A 16,457-nucleotide genomic window follows, 5' to 3' on the forward strand; every position below is an offset into this window, starting at 1 on the left:
ATCAAACTTTTGGAGCCAGTTAAAACCTGAGCCTTAGTTTGAACTGTCACAAGCACAAAAAGGCTAAAAAAAGTATATATAATTTTCTTTAAGAACTGCTATTAGTATTTTAAAATTTTATTCTGCACTTTTCACATATATATTTTTTTTTCTAATTATTAAAAAATATTTCCACGGAGAAAAGGCTAAAAGAGTAAAAGTGAGGTCCAATATCCCACCAAAAATCCCAACGACTAGATCCAATCTTCGCCTCAAACAAAAGGAACGGCGCACATACATAACAAAATCATCATTCCTCAAATCAAATAAGCCCCAAATATTGGAATCACTATTCCCGCACTGTCACCCACACACCACCCTTTTGGCCTTTGCTGCCCCTCTACTCTTCTTCCTCCTCCGCCTCCATCTTCTCCAAGCTTTGTACTCTCCGACGACCCCAACACCTAATTCAACCCCGCCGCACATGTCTCCAATATGACCCGGACCCGGCCCGCCGACCCATACACCAACCGCTCCAAATCCACTGGCGGAGGCGGCGGAACCACCGGCATGAGAGTTATAGTCCCTCTCCAGGGCGTCGTCCAAGGCAGGGGAGGTCTGGTTTTGGGCTCGCTCATACCGTGCGCCTTGTTCTATTTCCTCCAGCTTTACCTGAAAAGACACCGCTCCAACCCCAACCCGCCTACGCCTCCGCCTTCGCCGGAATCCGAGTCCGAGCAGGCCGGACAGCTGGTGGAACTTCCAGTCCTGCCCAGGTCCCTGTCTCGGACGCTCCTATCGCCGAGGGGCACGGGTGGACCCGTTTACGTATCGGGTCGGGCCAATTCGGTTCTGAAAGGTGGCGAGTCGCCCTACGACGTTGGGTTGAGGAAGGTGGCGGAGGATCCGTATGACGAGTTGGGTAATCAGAATGGGGTTATTCAATTGGGTTTGGATGAAAACAAGGTGGGTCGAGCTTGCTTTGGCTTGTATTGCTTCAAGTCTTCAGCTTTTTTCAAATTTCAAAATTTTTTGGGATTAAATTTAGACTTTAAATTTGGGAATTTAATGGTGTAGTTATCGTTGGATTTGGTTGGGAATTGGCTTGTGGATAATGCAAAGGATGCGATTCTGGGTGGCGACGAGCTTGGAATTAGTGGTATTGTTTGCTACCAGCCTCTTGATGGATTGATGGAGTTAAAGGTGGTAAGTTTCATATTACTCTTATTTCAAGTTTGTGATTACAAATTATGTAAATTCCAATTGATATTAGAAGTTATGTCCTTTCGTGTAACGGTCCGAGTCGAATTTCGAATATATTGTTTTTGTTGGTTAACACGGGAACCTGATTTGAGTTTCAATATTGTACTCTCTGTATCGATTCGTATGGTTTGTTTGGTTAATATGGGAAATTGACTTTTGGCTTTGGCTTTCTATTTGAATAACAATTGAGATGTCTAAAATGGTTGAGCTTTTGGTGGAATATGCACCCAACTTTTCAGAAAGTGTGTCCAACTTATGACTCAAAATGGTTGAGATTTTGGTGCAAAATGTACCTAATGTTCAAAAGTTTTATCCTAGTCTAGGTCCGATTCAATAATTTGGGGAATATCAGAATAGCAAAGTCACTTGAGACAATCGGTGTTAAGTGGCTAACTGAATGTGGTTTCAATGTTTCTCCGAATGATTTATTGCCTGTAGAATACAATTAATTGCTTGTGAACTTTATAGTTGATAATCTGCACAAATCGGCTAGAAAATGGTATATCTTTCTAGAAGACTAGAACTAGCAGTTGTTGGTCGAATGCGAGTCTGTTTTCTTATAACTAACAGTTATAAGCACTCCATATAAACAGTGGCAGTCAGTTTTCTTTGCCCTGCATTGAGTTTCTGTGCCCTCTCTAATTTTTCCAGACCTGTAGGCAGTGGCAGGATTCATGTCTCAAGTCATGGGGAAGTCAGTTTTCTTCGACCCCTCGCAAATAGTATTGACAGCTGGTGCAACACCTGCAATTGAGATACTAAGTTTCTGCCTAGCAGACAGTGGAAATGCATTTCTTGTTCCGGCGCCGTATTACCCTGGGTAATAACTATTAATTAATGTCAACATTTCTAGAAAGTTTCTGTCTCTAAGTATCTCTACTCTCTAGCTCTAAGAATCATGACTTTTTGAATGTGATATGCAGTTTGGACAGAGATGTAAAGTGGCGAACTGGAGTAGAGATTATACCTGTTCCATGCCGTAGTGCTGACAAATTCAACTTGAGTATAACTGCTCTTGACCGCGCATTCAACCAGGCAAAGAAACGCGGTTTAAAGGTTCGTGGGATTATAATTTCAAATCCGTCAAATCCTGTTGGCTGTTTATATAGTCGTGAATCACTTTACAACCTTCTAGACTTTGCCCGAGAGAAGAACATACATATAATCTCAAATGAAATATTTTCTGGATCGATGCATGGTAGTGAAGAGTTTGTAAGCATGGCAGAAATTGTTGAATCGGAAGATCTGGACCGGAACAGAGTTCATATAGTATATGGTCTATCGAAAGACCTCTCTCTTCCAGGTTTTAGGGCCGGCGCTATCTACTCCTATAACAAGAATGTTCTGGCTGCTGCTAAAAAGTTGACAAGGTTCTCGTCCATTTCCTCCCCATCTCAACGGTTGCTCATCTCTATGCTTTCAGACACCAAATTTATCCGGAAGTTCATTGATACTAGTAGAGAAAGGCTCCGTGCAATGTACCTAAAATTTGTGACAGGTTTGAAGCAATTGGGCATTGAGTGCACAAAGAGCAATGGGGGCTTCAGCTGTTGGGCTGACATGAGCGGGTTAATCCGCTCTTACAGCGAGAAAGGGGAGTTTGAGCTCTGGGATAGGTTGTTGAATGTAGCTAAGCTAAATGTAACTCCAGGTTCATCATGTCATTGTATTGAACCCGGATGGTTTCGGTTTTGTTTTACAACGTTGACTGAAAAAGATATTCCGGTTGTTATGGAACGAATTCGGAAAATTTCCGAAACCTGTAAATCGCACAGTTGAAATATTGTTCATTCATTCTCCAGGTTCAGGTTGCATAGAATTTTTCTTAAGAAATAGCTCTTGCTGTAACTTCAGAGACACTCTTGTTTAGGTCATTACAGAGCTTTACACTGGATCCAAGAACTAAGCACAATCAAAATTCCAATTGACCAAGTCCAATATAATAGCTCCTTAATTTTAGGAGTAACTGGATGGCACGAGTATACTGCTACAGTGGTGTTCCGTGCCAATAACATATGGACGTTTATTAGTTTTTCTTCATATGTTCTTGTATAATCGGCAGAAGGATGTGTATTAATTTTTCTTCATATGTTCATGTATCATCAGCATAGGACGCTATCGTGGCAATTTACGCACGCCATACAAATTGCTCTCAAATTTTAGTGCTTTTCATGTGCTAGTTTAAAGAGGACTCATAGCTCATTGCATTTCTAAGCAATTAGGCCTTCAAATTTGAGATGAGTTTATATAGAGGGGCATGAGCAAACTGTAAAAGCCCTTAACCCAAATAGAATACACTTGGTTATTGGTTTATCTTGTAATAAAAAGGAGAAATTCTCCTACTGAACCGCTCACTATTACAAGGTTTTACTAATTCACACGTTATAATGTGGATGAACAACATAGTTGAAATGTTATGTACTTAAGGTGTAGTAGTGAAATGCTTTTCGGACACCATTTTTCTCCTACACACCTTAGTTTGTTTCTATCATTGAGTCTCCTATGATTTATTCAATTTAAGGGTTAAAATCAAACAGAGGTATGCATGGAGAGAAAAAGGGTACACAAACCAATTTTCACACGGTATTAGCAAATATAGACGTGCTATAACATACGTGGAAGCTGCATTGGTGTGACTCACCGCAAAAAATTACTCGCAGTTAATTCTCATCGAAGAGTTTCAGGAAAATTTCGTTCTTTCCTCTCTCCTCTCTCTCTCCCTCTCTCTCCATCCATTTGTGCACATGAAACCAGAACAAAATGCTACTACATTTCTTAATAAGTATTAGTCTATCAATGACATACAGTAAATGAATGTTTTTATTTGCAGGCTTGAAGAATGTAAGAAAACAATTGGTTTTGGTAAACCCCAAATGAATACAATGAATTGTATCTTTTTTTCCCTATATGCAAAACCCTCCTACTCTCCCCAACTAATCCAACCTTCATTTCAAATTAACTACTATCATCCTGACCTCTTCTCCGGTGAAGATGCATCGTTGATCTGATGCTGAGGCAAACTAAGCCTCCAATCCGTTTCTGATGGATTCAAGAACCTGAATAACCTCAGCCATGCTTGGTCTTTTCGAAGGGAGCTCAGATGTACAAATCAACCCTAATTTCATAACCTGAATCAGTTCATTCTCTACAAAATCCCTTAAGCTTCTGTCGAAGCAATCTGAAGCAAAGCCATTCTCCAATAACCCCCTAACATATTCACACAGAACCACCACCTCGTTTGCAGTTGGACTCTCTACCGGTTTCCTCCCTGTGACCAGTTCCAAAAGAATCACTCCGTAGCTATACACATCACACTTCTCGCTTAGTCTCAGACTCTGAGCCAACTCTGGTGCAACATATCCAACTGCATTGTGGAATTTGGTTAAACCGTAATTATCCAAGATGGGAAGCAATTTCCCTAACCCATAATCTGATAACTTTGGCTCGTATTTCTCATCTAACAGTATGTTGGTGGATTTAATGTTGAGATGCAGAATAGGAGGCCTGCAGTCATGGTGAAGGTAGGCAAGTGCTTTTGCTGTTCCCACAGCAATCTTAAATCGCCTAGACCAGTACAACTTACTATTGCCTCTGCTAGTGCTCGGACCTGGATAATGAAGGCCGTGTAGATTGTCAAACAAATTCCCATTTGGAACAAATTCTGATAGCATCAACTGCATTGTCGAGGACCAGTAGTAGCCTTGAAATGCTACTAAATTGGGATGCTGAAGGTTGCCCAGTCGTCCAATTTCTTGCTCAAATTCATCTTGGTTTCTGATCCTTCCCAGAGTCTCGAGCTTCTTCACTGCAATTGAGACACCACCTTCAAAATTCGTCCTGTAGACTGTACCAATTGATCCACCACCTATTATACATTCTTTGTCAAGCAACGCTTTTGTGCCGGACTCCCAGTCTTCATACCTTGAAGGCAAACTTTGGCTGAAGAGAACCAGCTTACCGATTATAACATTTGAATCAGTCGAGCCAAGTGGCGTGCTCTCAACAACCAATGTCACATCAGCTTGCTTCTTTCTACGGGCTTTGATGTTCATAATGCATACGAGACATACTCCAATAAGAATCAATGCAGCTGCAACAATTGCGATGATGGCAGGGACACGAAGAGCCTTGGGTTTTCTCGAAGTGGGAGTCATAGTACCATTACCAGTTGCTGAGCAAGGTGTGTCCAAAGGAGCACCACAGAGGAAGGGGTTGTTTATAAATGCATAGGAGCCATAACCTTGAATAGCTGTAGGAATGGTGCCTGAAAGCTTATTGGAGGAGAGATTAAAATAGGTTAACTTTGTTAGGTTTCCAAGGGAAGAAGGAATTGGCCCCGAAAGTGAATTTTGTGAAAGATCCAGATATTGTAATCTGGACAGGTTTCCTATGTCTGGCGGGATGCTTCCATTGAGCTGATTTTTATGGAGATCAAGGATTTCAAGGTAAGTCATGTTGTAAAGACCTTGAGGAATTTCTCCCTCCAAGGCATTACCAGAAACATCCCTGCAGAAACAACAAACATAAGATATTTTCGCTTAGATTCAAATGCATTTTCATGTAAATGTAAACAAGTTAGTAATGTATTTGGACTCACAACTCACGAAGAAACATGCAATTTCTTATATCATGGGGTATTTCACCAACGAGGTTGAGATTGTGCAAATCCATGACCTGAAGTAGCTGAATGCTTGCAAGGCTTTCTGGAATAGTTCCGCTTATTGAATTATTACTCAATTCAATCACGACAAGTGTATCCAGATTTCCAAGAACTTCTGGGATGCTCCCACTCAACCTATTGTACCCCAAATCCAAAACCTTGAGACTTCTACAGTTTGTAATGCTCGGAGGAACCTCTCCATCCAACTCATTCCATGAAGCATCCAAATACTCCATTCTCTCACTACAAGTTGTAAAATCAGGAAGCTTACCAGTAAACTCATTATGCGATACATTGAAATAAGTAAGATTGCTCGATCCAAGAACCTCAAATGGTGCTGAACCAGTAAACAAATTGCTACCGAGATCCAATAGCTTCAAGCTCTGGCACGCTGAAAGCTGCTGTACAACACTCCCTGATAAGCCGTTCCTTCTCAGTGACAAATAATCTAACCTGGGAATATCGCAAAGTCGCAAAGGAATGCCACCACTGAGGTTGTTGAAAGAGAAATCAAACCCTTCAAGATTCGAGCAATTCGCCAATGAATCCGGAATTGAACCCAAAAGAAAGTTATGAGACAGAGAAACAAACTTGGTTTTGTAACAGTACTTAAACAAAGCCGATGGAATCTGCCCGGTAAAACCATTCCTCGACAGGTCAAGAAGCCTAATGCTAGGCAAGTCACCTATAAACTCAGGAACCGACCCAGATAGCGCATTTGAGCTAAAATTGATCTTATACAATGATTGAATCTTGGCATACTCGTTTGGTATACTTCCTGAAAATCTGTTCCCAAACAATGTCAAAACCCTCAGATATTTCAACCCGGACAAAGCCGTAGACAGCACTCCACCAATGCTAGTATTCCACAAGACTATCTTCTCTACAAACCCAGCAGAGTTACAGAACACACCACCATAATCCTTGCAAGGATTCCCAGTAAAAACCCATGAGCCTAAACTATTGTACGGATCATTCGTTACATTCCCTTTGAACTGAAGTAAAATCTCCTTCTCAGTTACTGAAGTAACACCAATGATTGCCAAAAATAAAGCAACAGCAAAGCACAACAGGGCAGGAGAAAGGCGAAATGTATGAAGCTTTCTCATGCTAATTACTTACACAGTAAATATGTGCAGTAAAAAAAAGGGGTACCCGTTTGGCATTATGGTAATTGGATCTGAAGCAGATAAGATCCGATTCCTACTTTGCTGCCATTGTTGCACTTGTTTTCGAGTATCCGAAACGCCCCGTCACGATCATGGTAAAAAATCAGCATTTTTCACTTCTGGGTTTTGCTGGAATTGCAGAAATCTCTGAGAGTTCCACCACATTTGCACAGAAAGAGACGATTTTGGCTTCTGGGTTTGTCTCAGTGAAGGCTCAGGATTCAGGAACAACGAAAGATCCAAAATTTAAGAAGCGTTTTGGCTTCTGGGTCGAATCAAAGCACCAAAATTTGAGCTTTTTGGCTTGAAAGAATGGAGGAGGGACAAAGAGAAGTAACGGGAGGCAGGGAGTTATAGGGTTAATTGTGAAGGGGAAAAGAAAATTTGAGGAACATAGTGTGTGTGTCAGTGTGTGAGCTGTGGGGGTTTGGGTTGGCTGGAAAGAAGCAGGTGAGAGAGTGGGAGCCAAAAATTAATGTCACGGCTTATAATAGTCGGGAAGCTCAGCAGGTTTTCTGCCTCCACTTAAACTGATGCTCAACCACGTGCATGCTCTCTCTCTCTCTCTCTCTCTCTTTTTCTAAGCTCTGTGTACTATGGTCTGTCTAAACACAATGATAATGTTCAACTAACAATGAGGAGAGAGAGAAAGCAAAGTGTGTGTTTCTCTCTCTAGGACCAAGTTGGGTCTGCATCTCTCTCACAGCATTCATTCTTCCCCACCAACCAAGCTACCGATTCCCCGATTCCAGTCACACTAAACTATCCAAAGAAAATTAAAAGGAAAAAAAAAAAAGGAAAAAGAAAAAAGAAAAAAGAAAAAGGAAGAAAGAAGAAGAAGAAGGTGTTTTTAATTTGTCTCTACTATTAGTTGACAAGAACTCCTCTCTCGATCTCTCTCTGTCTTCTGCTTTTGCATTGAACCGTTCTAAGTAGACGACTTTGAGACTTTGATAAGACATTGGTTTCGTTGCTTCTTTTTTTTTTAATTGTTTAACAAATATTATTAGTTAATTAATCACTTAATTAAGCATATTGTTCTCTTAATAAAACAACAATTGATTTAGAAATCCATAAAAGAAGAGGAGGAAGAAAAAGTCTACTTTAACGTTGCATTTGCATACCTACTATTTTCCAGCTGGATGTGACAATCGTCTGCATTAACTTTGATGTCAAGTTCCCTCAACTCCCCATCTTTGAGCATGTCAAGGCAGAGATAGAATAAGTCTTGTAAAACTATCTCCGACTTCAAAGGAGATGTCAAAAATATCACATAAATATGTAACAGTTATAAATAATGTATCATTTAATCCAACAAAGATATCAAACCTGACATAAAAAAGAAGGCTGAGTGTCAGGACGTCAAAATGGACACCATGAAGCAATGGCGTCAAATAAGCTTTTTGTTATTTCTAAAGGCACTCAACTTGCCTTAGACCATCTTTAACCTTTGAAGTAAAACCTACAATTTGTAGCCTAGAAAATTTAGGTTTGAACCTAAACAGCTTTTTTACTTCAATCCTTATGGCCTAAAATTTTAGCCCCAGATTATTAAAGAATAAATTTAGGCTATTTTTTTTAAATTAACTTTAAAAAAAAAATTATGTAGACCATCCTAAATTAATTTTATGAACATTTTAACCTAAAAATATTTAAATTCCAATTAATATTGAAAAATCACTAAATCGACACATGAAACTCATTGAACCCTACAGAAGAATAAAATCGTGATAGAGATGGGTGGATTTTGGGTGTTTATAGAATTTTTGGGTGAATTTTGAGTTAAATAATCTTTTATAATTATTTTAGCTGTTTGATTTAAATTTGGGCCGTTAGATCTTTTTTTTTTTACCATTAGATTTGATTATGTTTGATTTCAGCCATTGGATTCAATAAATATATAAATATAAAACTAAAAAAAAAAATTTGATTGTAGGCCGTTGGAGTCTGACGCAAGTGATCGACATGCCCACGTGGGTGGGGCCATGCCGTTCCCTGCCCTTGGTGCGAGTGGTCGCGTCTGAAGTGTTCGTCTAGCATTCAAGCGTCGAGTTCCACTCTTACTGGTGGGGCCTACACCATTTTCTAGGCTATTTCTTGGACAGAATCTGGCATTTTTTTCGGTTTTAGCTTCTAACTTCAAATTAGAACTAGGGTTGGAATGGATTTTTTTTTTGGGGGGGGGGGGGAGAGGGAATAGAAGGGAAATTATAGGTTTTACTCCAAGGGTTGGAGTTGGTCTTACATCAAATGCCTAACATATTTAAGTGTTTTATTTTTATTTTTAAACCGGTAATCACACAACTTTTATTATTTCTGTTAAACATAAATTGGATTATTACTTACATGTTGGTTAACGTACTTATTTTTTATTGGTGACACATAATTTAATTTGCAAATTTAATTTAAAATTTTGATCTCTCTAGCATTATTAAAAAATTAAATATGTTTTTTACATCTCATATTTGCAGATTTGTATTGGAGATGTTTTTAGATCCTTACACATGGCTGACTGTGTCAATTTGTCTTTTCCTTCTCTGTTTTACTTTCCCCTCAATTGAGTACATGTTTACATCTATGCTCTCTGCATTTGACCCAGTTAGGAAGAATCTTCTCAGCAAACTTTGCAGACCCACCTCAAATTTGCTTTTAAAAGAAAATTGAAGAAGAAAAGATTGTTTTATTTGTAATTTTTATATACAAAATATGTTCCATTGTAAATTAATAAGTGCATAGAGGGAGACTCGAAGTTGAATGAAGAGAGTAAAGCATATTTGCATAAGTTAATTTGACTACGCCAAAGTCTATGAATAAATTGTCTTGAATATTGACGTTGCACGAGCAAAGAGGGATACAAACGTATGCTCTTGATTAACTAGGTTTTCTAGGATCCATCAAAATTTGAGAGAACTAAAAAAGTTATGTTATTAATTATTAATTGATGAATACAATAGAAGCCAAAAGGCTTATATAGACATAACCAGACCTTGGAAAGTTCATAGGAGGTCTTAGGAAATAAAAAGACATTAATCGGATAGAAAAATAAAAAATTTCGTTTTTATTACAAACTTTCAAATGCTGTTGTAGGAGTCAAACATCAAATTTGTAAATTTCCGTTTGCCTTCCTTCAGCCCATTTCATCTTCAATCTACTATCTCAACTTTAATTCTTACCATTTCGTCTTTAATCCAGCATTTCTCAATTTTAATTCTTCTTTCCAAAATTTAAAATATTTTATTTATTTTATTTTTTATATCAAAATTGACCGAACTCTTGTACTACATCAAATACAATAATATTACACCAAAGTCCCGAGTTCTACGGCCCGCTCTCCACTATCGCTTGTATAGAAAAAATACACATATTGTAACGGCAACATTTGGCTATTTCATTGGTGGTCCTAAATAGACCTATCATACCTTTTTTAATCTTTTATTTTCTGTTTTTTTGCCCACTTAATGCCCTCCTCTATCTGCATCATCGGACCCTTCACCAAGACGAAAACCCGAAAATGAAAAAAAGAACCGTGGTTGCACCACAAAATATTGAATTGTTTGGTTGGTTAGTCCGGCAAGCACGGCAGAGGACGGTTTGGTAGTTGTAAATTTCTTTTATTTCTCGGGACTCTTTTAAGTGTTCTAAAGTATCCGGTACTTCAAGTGTTATAGACGTTAAATTTTTGTGTAAAAAATAAAAAATCTTAATCTAACAGTTAAAACACCAAAAATGTACCGGGTACTCCGTGCACCCAAAAATATTTGTTCTCTCTCTACACAAAATTTGCTATTCACATTTGTTATTGCATTGCATGGAATCATCATCTTTATTCCTGAATTCAGATATTTTTTTTATACAATTATTTATTATATTTGGCTGTTGGAACTATTATATAATTATACAATTATTTTTTTATACAATTATTTATTATATTGTTTTGTAGGATGGCAATGGGACAACAACTTGGAACAAATTGTGTTATGAACAAAACACAATATGTGATGAAACAAGAGGCCTTGGTTCAATGAATTTTATTAAGATTTGGACAAATTCTGACTGCTAGTCAAGATAAAATAAGTAGTTCTCATACATGTATCGATTCATACAAGAAATTAAATTTTTTTAATGAGAAAATCAAATACCAAAATGCGCACCAATTTATGAATCAACAAGCTTAGCTAAGTGCTAATGATATGCTAATTTTTCAACTTCCTCCTGACCATTATTGTGTGATTCAGTTCACCATTCTAAGGGCCAGAAGACTCGTATAAACATTTCAACTTCTTTCTGACGACCATTGTGTGATTCATCAATGTTAAAAATCGAACCCAAAACTTGCCTTGTGAAATACGGGTCTGGAATTCGTCATTAACCACTGTTCCACCCCTTGTTGGCTATAATTTATAGATTTTTGGTCAACATAACATGAATAACCACAAAAGATAACCTCTGGCGGAATACGCTTTGCAAGTTATGACAATTTTATATATATATTTAATAGTTTAATTTAAGTTGAAAATTTCGATATTCCGACATTGTTTTCTGTTCTTTTAGGTAAACACGAATCGGTAATTAGAACCATTAGCAAGTAACAAGGCATCTTACAGTTTCTCGTTTTCATTATTTGAAGGAGAAAAACTAAAGCCAAACCAGCTGACTCGTCCTATGTGATCAAAGTATCGATAATAGCCAACGTATCAATATGCTAGAGAGCGAGGGGGGAATCTAAATCAATAAACTAATGAGTCGTTCGTTATATACAGTCAAGAATCTTGCAAGAGCTCAATTCCAATCATTGAAGCATCATTTCAATCATATACAGCAGATAATTAAGAGAGAGAGAGAGAGAGAGAGAACAAATCAACACTTGTTTTAAAGAAAAAACATGCCTGCCTGGTATAATAGTGTCAAGCATCTTGAATGCATGTCATGGCTGCTTCTCCTCCGCGTCTTCCACACTATTCATATTTGCATCAATTCAATACAATGACAGCTCAACGGAAGAAGCCCTATGGTAAAATAACTTCATCCCGCACCGTGTTTCCGTCTTCCTGCAACCGAAACTAGAACCATAAGCTTTAGTGCAGCAGTGGCTCTTCGTCCTTTTGTAATTCCTTAAGCTGCCTTTTTGCATACACCGTGAAGAAAATTGTGGTAGCCAGAGTCAAAGAGAAGCCAACTACAGTGAAGATTATCTGTGGGGCTGAAAGACCATGGCGCTCATGTGAAGCGTCTGCCAACGTCCGTATCAGGATCCCACTGCAATGAAATCAGGAGAGGAAGTTTGAGGATAAGTTAAAGCACAATTGATTGGTCCAAAATCTAAACGGAGCAATTTTCATGAGAAAAAGACGGGAAGAATGGTATTATTGATTAACGAACTGGTTACAATGAATTGAGACACCATAGAAGATGCCTTTACAATTGATCGGAACGAGGGCCACTACAACTCGGTATAAATGTTTAGGCATATTCTACTGCAGTAAGCAAGCTACACGGCAACTCCCTTAGCTACCATTACCAATAATCAGAAATTAATAGTGACGTGGTGTGAAGACACCAAGTGCATACTTGGGCAGGGAACTACTAAAGAAGGGCCAGGACAGTAAATGCAGCTTTCAACCATCCAACCCAGTGAAACTATATTGTTAATGGGTTTACAACCCCACATTTACATTGAATACGATCAATGGAGGTTCACCAACAAAAGACATTTGATTCAGTTGGCATTCTTTCTCAAACAAGGAAATTCCTAATTGTGAATCTAGCTCTGGAAACAGATTTAATGCACTTCCAAAATCACCTTAATACATGAGGCACTTATATGCTTATATTCTTAAAACTACTAAAACAGTTCAACATGTATAGATTAAGCACAACCCCATCTACCAGAAGATCTCATTTTACGAAAACATTAATTTCCTGGACTCCTCATAGGATTTTCAAACATAGAAGAATTATACAAATAAATACAATCCAGGTACCTATGCACATATGAACATGTCTTGTTGCCAATATACTCATGCGTATATTTATTCCATAAGATGTGTTAAAAAATGCAAGAGTCCTCAAACGATGGACATAAAGACATGACTGAACCTATGAGTGAGAGAGGGAGAGGTGGACATACGTGTAGATGGCGGCAAATGTTTCTGGCACCATTCCCGCCAAGGACCCTAACAGGTAAGGAACATACTTGACATTTGTTGCCACAGCAGCATAATTATAGATAATGTAAGGGAATGGAGAAATCCGGATTAATGTTACAGCTCGAAACTGATGAAACCAGTCTCCTTCCCCAGCTGATCTTAAAACGGATGCTCTCTTCGGATATTTTTCTAACCACCCCTGCATAAGCATCAAGAAATGTTAAACCACATTAAGTGCGTGCACACAAACACAGAGCATAAACCTGAAAGAAAAAAAAACAATATGTTAAACAGAATGTTACGCACTTGAATTTTGTGATAGAAGAGAGAGCCAACGAAAAATGGAAGTGATACACCCACAGCTGCTGCTGATATGATTAGAAGAAATCCATAGCCATAACCAAAAGTCATGCCAGCCACCCACATAGAAGGTGACGATGGTAAAAGTACAGTGGGAAATAATGCCACAGAAGCAAAGACTAGAACTGCAAGCACTGGAGGACTGAATGTTCTTGTCTCCCAGTTAAGAATTGGAATAATCTCCTATAAATGATATCATCAACAGTCAGCATAGTAAAAGACATTATGACAAAGCTAGCTGAAATAGGAAGAATATACAGAAATCATAAACAAGACCGCTGGATTATAACATCTAATAACCATGATGTAGACTTAATCTCCTATGTTTATTCACCAAAGCAGCAATGGTTTTAGGCAGACACCATGCAATGAATTAACGGCAAGATGCAATTATTTACTATCTAGTCTAAAATATTCGAAATCCGCTTAAAAGTGAAACAGAACATTGATTATAGTGAGTGTGCTTCAGTACTTAATGTCACTGCCACATAAATGACTACAGCCATCAACATTGCCAAAGTCACCGAAAATACAAGCTCCCAACTATAATCCCAAATGTAGCACATGACTCCCCATTTCACCAAAGCTTAATTTTTCACAAATTAGCAGTGTCTTACATTCCAGGAACATAGGACTTGCCACAAAAAGGAAAAAGGGCATTCTCAAATGTACAAATTCTTCTGAGAAAAGAAACGAAACCCATTTAATCAAAGACAATGGCAGTAACAAAATCAGCAAGTTGGGTTGATTGTATATTCAGAACAACAAATTGATGAATTCCAATAAAAAAACTCACACATCCCATTAACTGGACCAAAATTACAGAAATAAGGATGCCGAATACCGAAACACAATCAACCAGAGTTTTACATACAAGCCCTAGATAACAATTAAGCAAAACCCAAAACAAAAACACAGAAGAAAAATAAAAGAAGGGGAACAATTTACGTTATCCATGAAATATGGTCCGACCCATTTTGCAAAAACCCCAGCCAACAACCCCAAGCACATAACCAACAGTACCAACCTAACCCAATACCACAAAGAATCTAACTTTCTCGGAGAAGGTGGCTCCACCTCCGCCTCAAACCCCTCCGCCGTCCCACAACCGCCACGATCACCATCCCCCAACTTCATATAGTCCCCTTTGCCGTCTTCGGCCCCAATTCTCAAAATCAGCTCCGGCACCACCTCTCCCCGATCCTCACAATCGTCATAGGTCATCGGAAAACCCTAGGAATTTTATCAGGCCGCAGAAAACCCCCAATTGGTCCCAGTTTCGGTTCCAAATTGCGGGAAATTTGGGGGAAATTGGAGCCCTAGGAGAGAGAGAGTGTGCTCAATGCGAATGTTTGGTGATGGATCAGAAGGCCCGCGAGTCCATGAAGACTGGTAGCTGCGCAGAGGCGATCGAATGTATGAATTGGAACCGAAAAGCACACGCAAACGAACACCCAAACTCTCACAGCCTATAGGATTACATGACGAACATTTATATACAGCGATATAGATATTATATAACGTAGATGCTGTATTTACGAGACTACCACCCGAAGAAACGGTAACGTTTTAGTGGCGCGATGAGAACGAAGGAAGCAACAGGTGGAGTAACGGTTATATGTAAGCGGGGCCACATTGGATCGGGTGTTGGATTGCCGTTTCTTCACCGCCACGGTAGGTTTGGGTCTCTATGAGTTAGGTGAATCACCGAGTTGTATTTTTTTTTTTTTTTTTCAAGCACTCGCCCTGGGAAAAGGATCCTTGCCGGATCATTTTTTTGAAGATCCTATGATCATGACTATTTATCGTATATTATTCGGTTAATTTTTGTAATTAAATATAAATAATACCTAATGAAAATTGACCACACGATATACGATGAATGGTCACGATCACGTGATTCTCGGGATCCCCAGGAAAAGGATCCGGTGAGGATCCTTTTCACTTACTCTGTATTGGTATTTGATTAGACGGGTTTTATATTTATCTAAACTATATATTAATGGAACCTCATTGTCAACTAAAATTCTATGAAATTATCATTCTAACCTTCTAATTAAAACTGACCATAAATAAGAAATATGAGTAGTGATGTAATTTCACACAACCAAACTTTTTTTTTTTCCCAAAATCTCACCTACATGTGATTTTACACATATATCTAATTAAAAAATAAAAAATAAGGCTCTCCCACTTCTCTCCCCACTCCCATGTTGTCTCTCACTCTCTTCCTCTTTCCTTCCATTTTAAAAACAAAAATGAACAAAATTTCACACACGTTTTGTGTGTGTCCATATGCTAATTTTATTTTAAGTGTCATTATTGGCATTCTGAAAAGTTATTATGCATTGCAAGTGGCTCTTTACCACAGTGGTGGAAAGATGTTGAGCCATTGCATGACGGCGTGAGTTTGAACCCAGTCGGTGGTTAATCTGACATCTATTCTAACAAAATCTATTATTTGACAAAAAAAGGGTTATTATGCACTTTTTGTTTGTGAAAATAGGAAAAGATATCCTCTTCAGATCTTTCCCTCCAAAGCCCAGGGATCAAGTGATCCAAGCCTTTAAATTTTGATTTAACGGCTAAAAACAAATAAGTTAGTAAAAACTTATAAAAGTTATGATAATTTTTAAAATTTGGTTTAAATTTACCTTTGGCTAGAATCTAACCTAAGACCTCTCACTTACAAGTGAAGAGGAATATCACTAGACTGTAGTACTAAGTGACCCAAAGTGAAGAGTTATGCAAATCTCAAAAACCATTTTGACTAAAAAGCCAATTTAATACTATATGTCCTTATCAACTTAATTTTTTTTAACTTTGTAATTATAAACTTAACACATGTTAATCAATGATAAAGGGCTAGAGAGAGGCTAC

At 38.3% G+C, this 16,457-nt stretch overlaps 3 protein-coding genes across 3 annotated transcripts; 1 reads left to right on the forward strand and 2 right to left on the reverse strand.

The window, feature by feature from the left end:
* Nucleotides 1-269: 269 nt before the first annotated feature.
* Nucleotides 270-3,043, forward strand: LOC103962366 (probable aminotransferase ACS10). The gene is made up of 4 exons (XM_009375065.3): nucleotides 270-945; nucleotides 1,057-1,185; nucleotides 1,902-2,062; nucleotides 2,166-3,043. The coding sequence occupies exons 1-4, from the start codon at nucleotides 475-477 to the stop codon at nucleotides 3,019-3,021; spliced, it is 1,617 nt and encodes a 538-aa protein (XP_009373340.2). The 5' UTR covers nucleotides 270-474; the 3' UTR covers nucleotides 3,022-3,043.
* Nucleotides 3,044-4,044: 1,001 nt separating this feature from the next.
* On the reverse strand, nucleotides 4,045-7,978 carry LOC103962364 (probable LRR receptor-like serine/threonine-protein kinase At1g12460). Its single transcript, XM_009375064.3, has 2 exons — nucleotides 5,840-7,978; nucleotides 4,045-5,748 (listed from the first exon to the last, which is right to left on the reverse strand). Exons 1-2 carry the CDS (start codon nucleotides 7,009-7,011, stop codon nucleotides 4,263-4,265), a joined length of 2,658 nt encoding a protein of 885 aa, XP_009373339.2. The 5' UTR covers nucleotides 7,012-7,978; the 3' UTR covers nucleotides 4,045-4,262.
* A 3,805-nt stretch (nucleotides 7,979-11,783) lies between these two features.
* On the reverse strand, nucleotides 11,784-15,067 carry LOC103962363 (transmembrane protein 64). Its single transcript, XM_009375063.3, has 4 exons — nucleotides 14,526-15,067; nucleotides 13,524-13,760; nucleotides 13,199-13,416; nucleotides 11,784-12,327 (listed from the first exon to the last, which is right to left on the reverse strand). The coding sequence occupies exons 1-4, from the start codon at nucleotides 14,799-14,801 to the stop codon at nucleotides 12,147-12,149; spliced, it is 912 nt and encodes a 303-aa protein (XP_009373338.2). The 5' UTR covers nucleotides 14,802-15,067; the 3' UTR covers nucleotides 11,784-12,146.
* Between the last annotated feature and the right edge of the window lie 1,390 nt (nucleotides 15,068-16,457).

This window comes from the organism of the source record quoted next, unplaced genomic scaffold (genome assembly GCF_019419815.1).
Source record: "Pyrus x bretschneideri cultivar Hongxiangsu unplaced genomic scaffold, Pyrus_bretschneideri_v1 Contig14, whole genome shotgun sequence".
In the NCBI taxonomy this organism is placed as follows: domain Eukaryota; kingdom Viridiplantae; phylum Streptophyta; class Magnoliopsida; order Rosales; family Rosaceae; genus Pyrus; species Pyrus x bretschneideri.

What these genes read in the sequence shown, in the direction of transcription:
- LOC103962366 (XM_009375065.3), top strand. Translation starts at nt 475, where the DNA reads ATGACCCGGACCCGGCCCGCCGACCCATACACCAACCGCTCCAAATCC. An exon ending in TGGGTTTGGATGAAAACAAG is followed by an intron (nt 946 to 1,056) that starts GTGGGTCGAGCT and finishes TTAATGGTGTAG; the next exon opens with TTATCGTTGGATTTGGTTGG. An exon ending in CCGGCGCCGTATTACCCTGG is followed by an intron (nt 2,063 to 2,165) that starts GTAATAACTATT and finishes TGTGATATGCAG; the next exon opens with TTTGGACAGAGATGTAAAGT.
- LOC103962364 (XM_009375064.3), bottom strand. Translation starts at nt 7,011, where the DNA reads ATGAGAAAGCTTCATACATTTCGCCTTTCTCCTGCCCTGTTGTGCTTT. An exon ending in TGCATGTTTCTTCGTGAGTT is followed by an intron (nt 5,749 to 5,839) that starts GTGAGTCCAAAT and finishes TTGTTTCTGCAG; the next exon opens with GGATGTTTCTGGTAATGCCT.
- LOC103962363 (XM_009375063.3), bottom strand. Translation starts at nt 14,801, where the DNA reads ATGACCTATGACGATTGTGAGGATCGGGGAGAGGTGGTGCCGGAGCTG. An exon ending in GACCATATTTCATGGATAAC is followed by an intron (nt 13,761 to 14,525) that starts GTAAATTGTTCC and finishes TATCATTTATAG; the next exon opens with GAGATTATTCCAATTCTTAA. An exon ending in ACATTTGCCGCCATCTACAC is followed by an intron (nt 12,328 to 13,198) that starts GTATGTCCACCT and finishes ATTTCATTGCAG; the next exon opens with TGGGATCCTGATACGGACGT.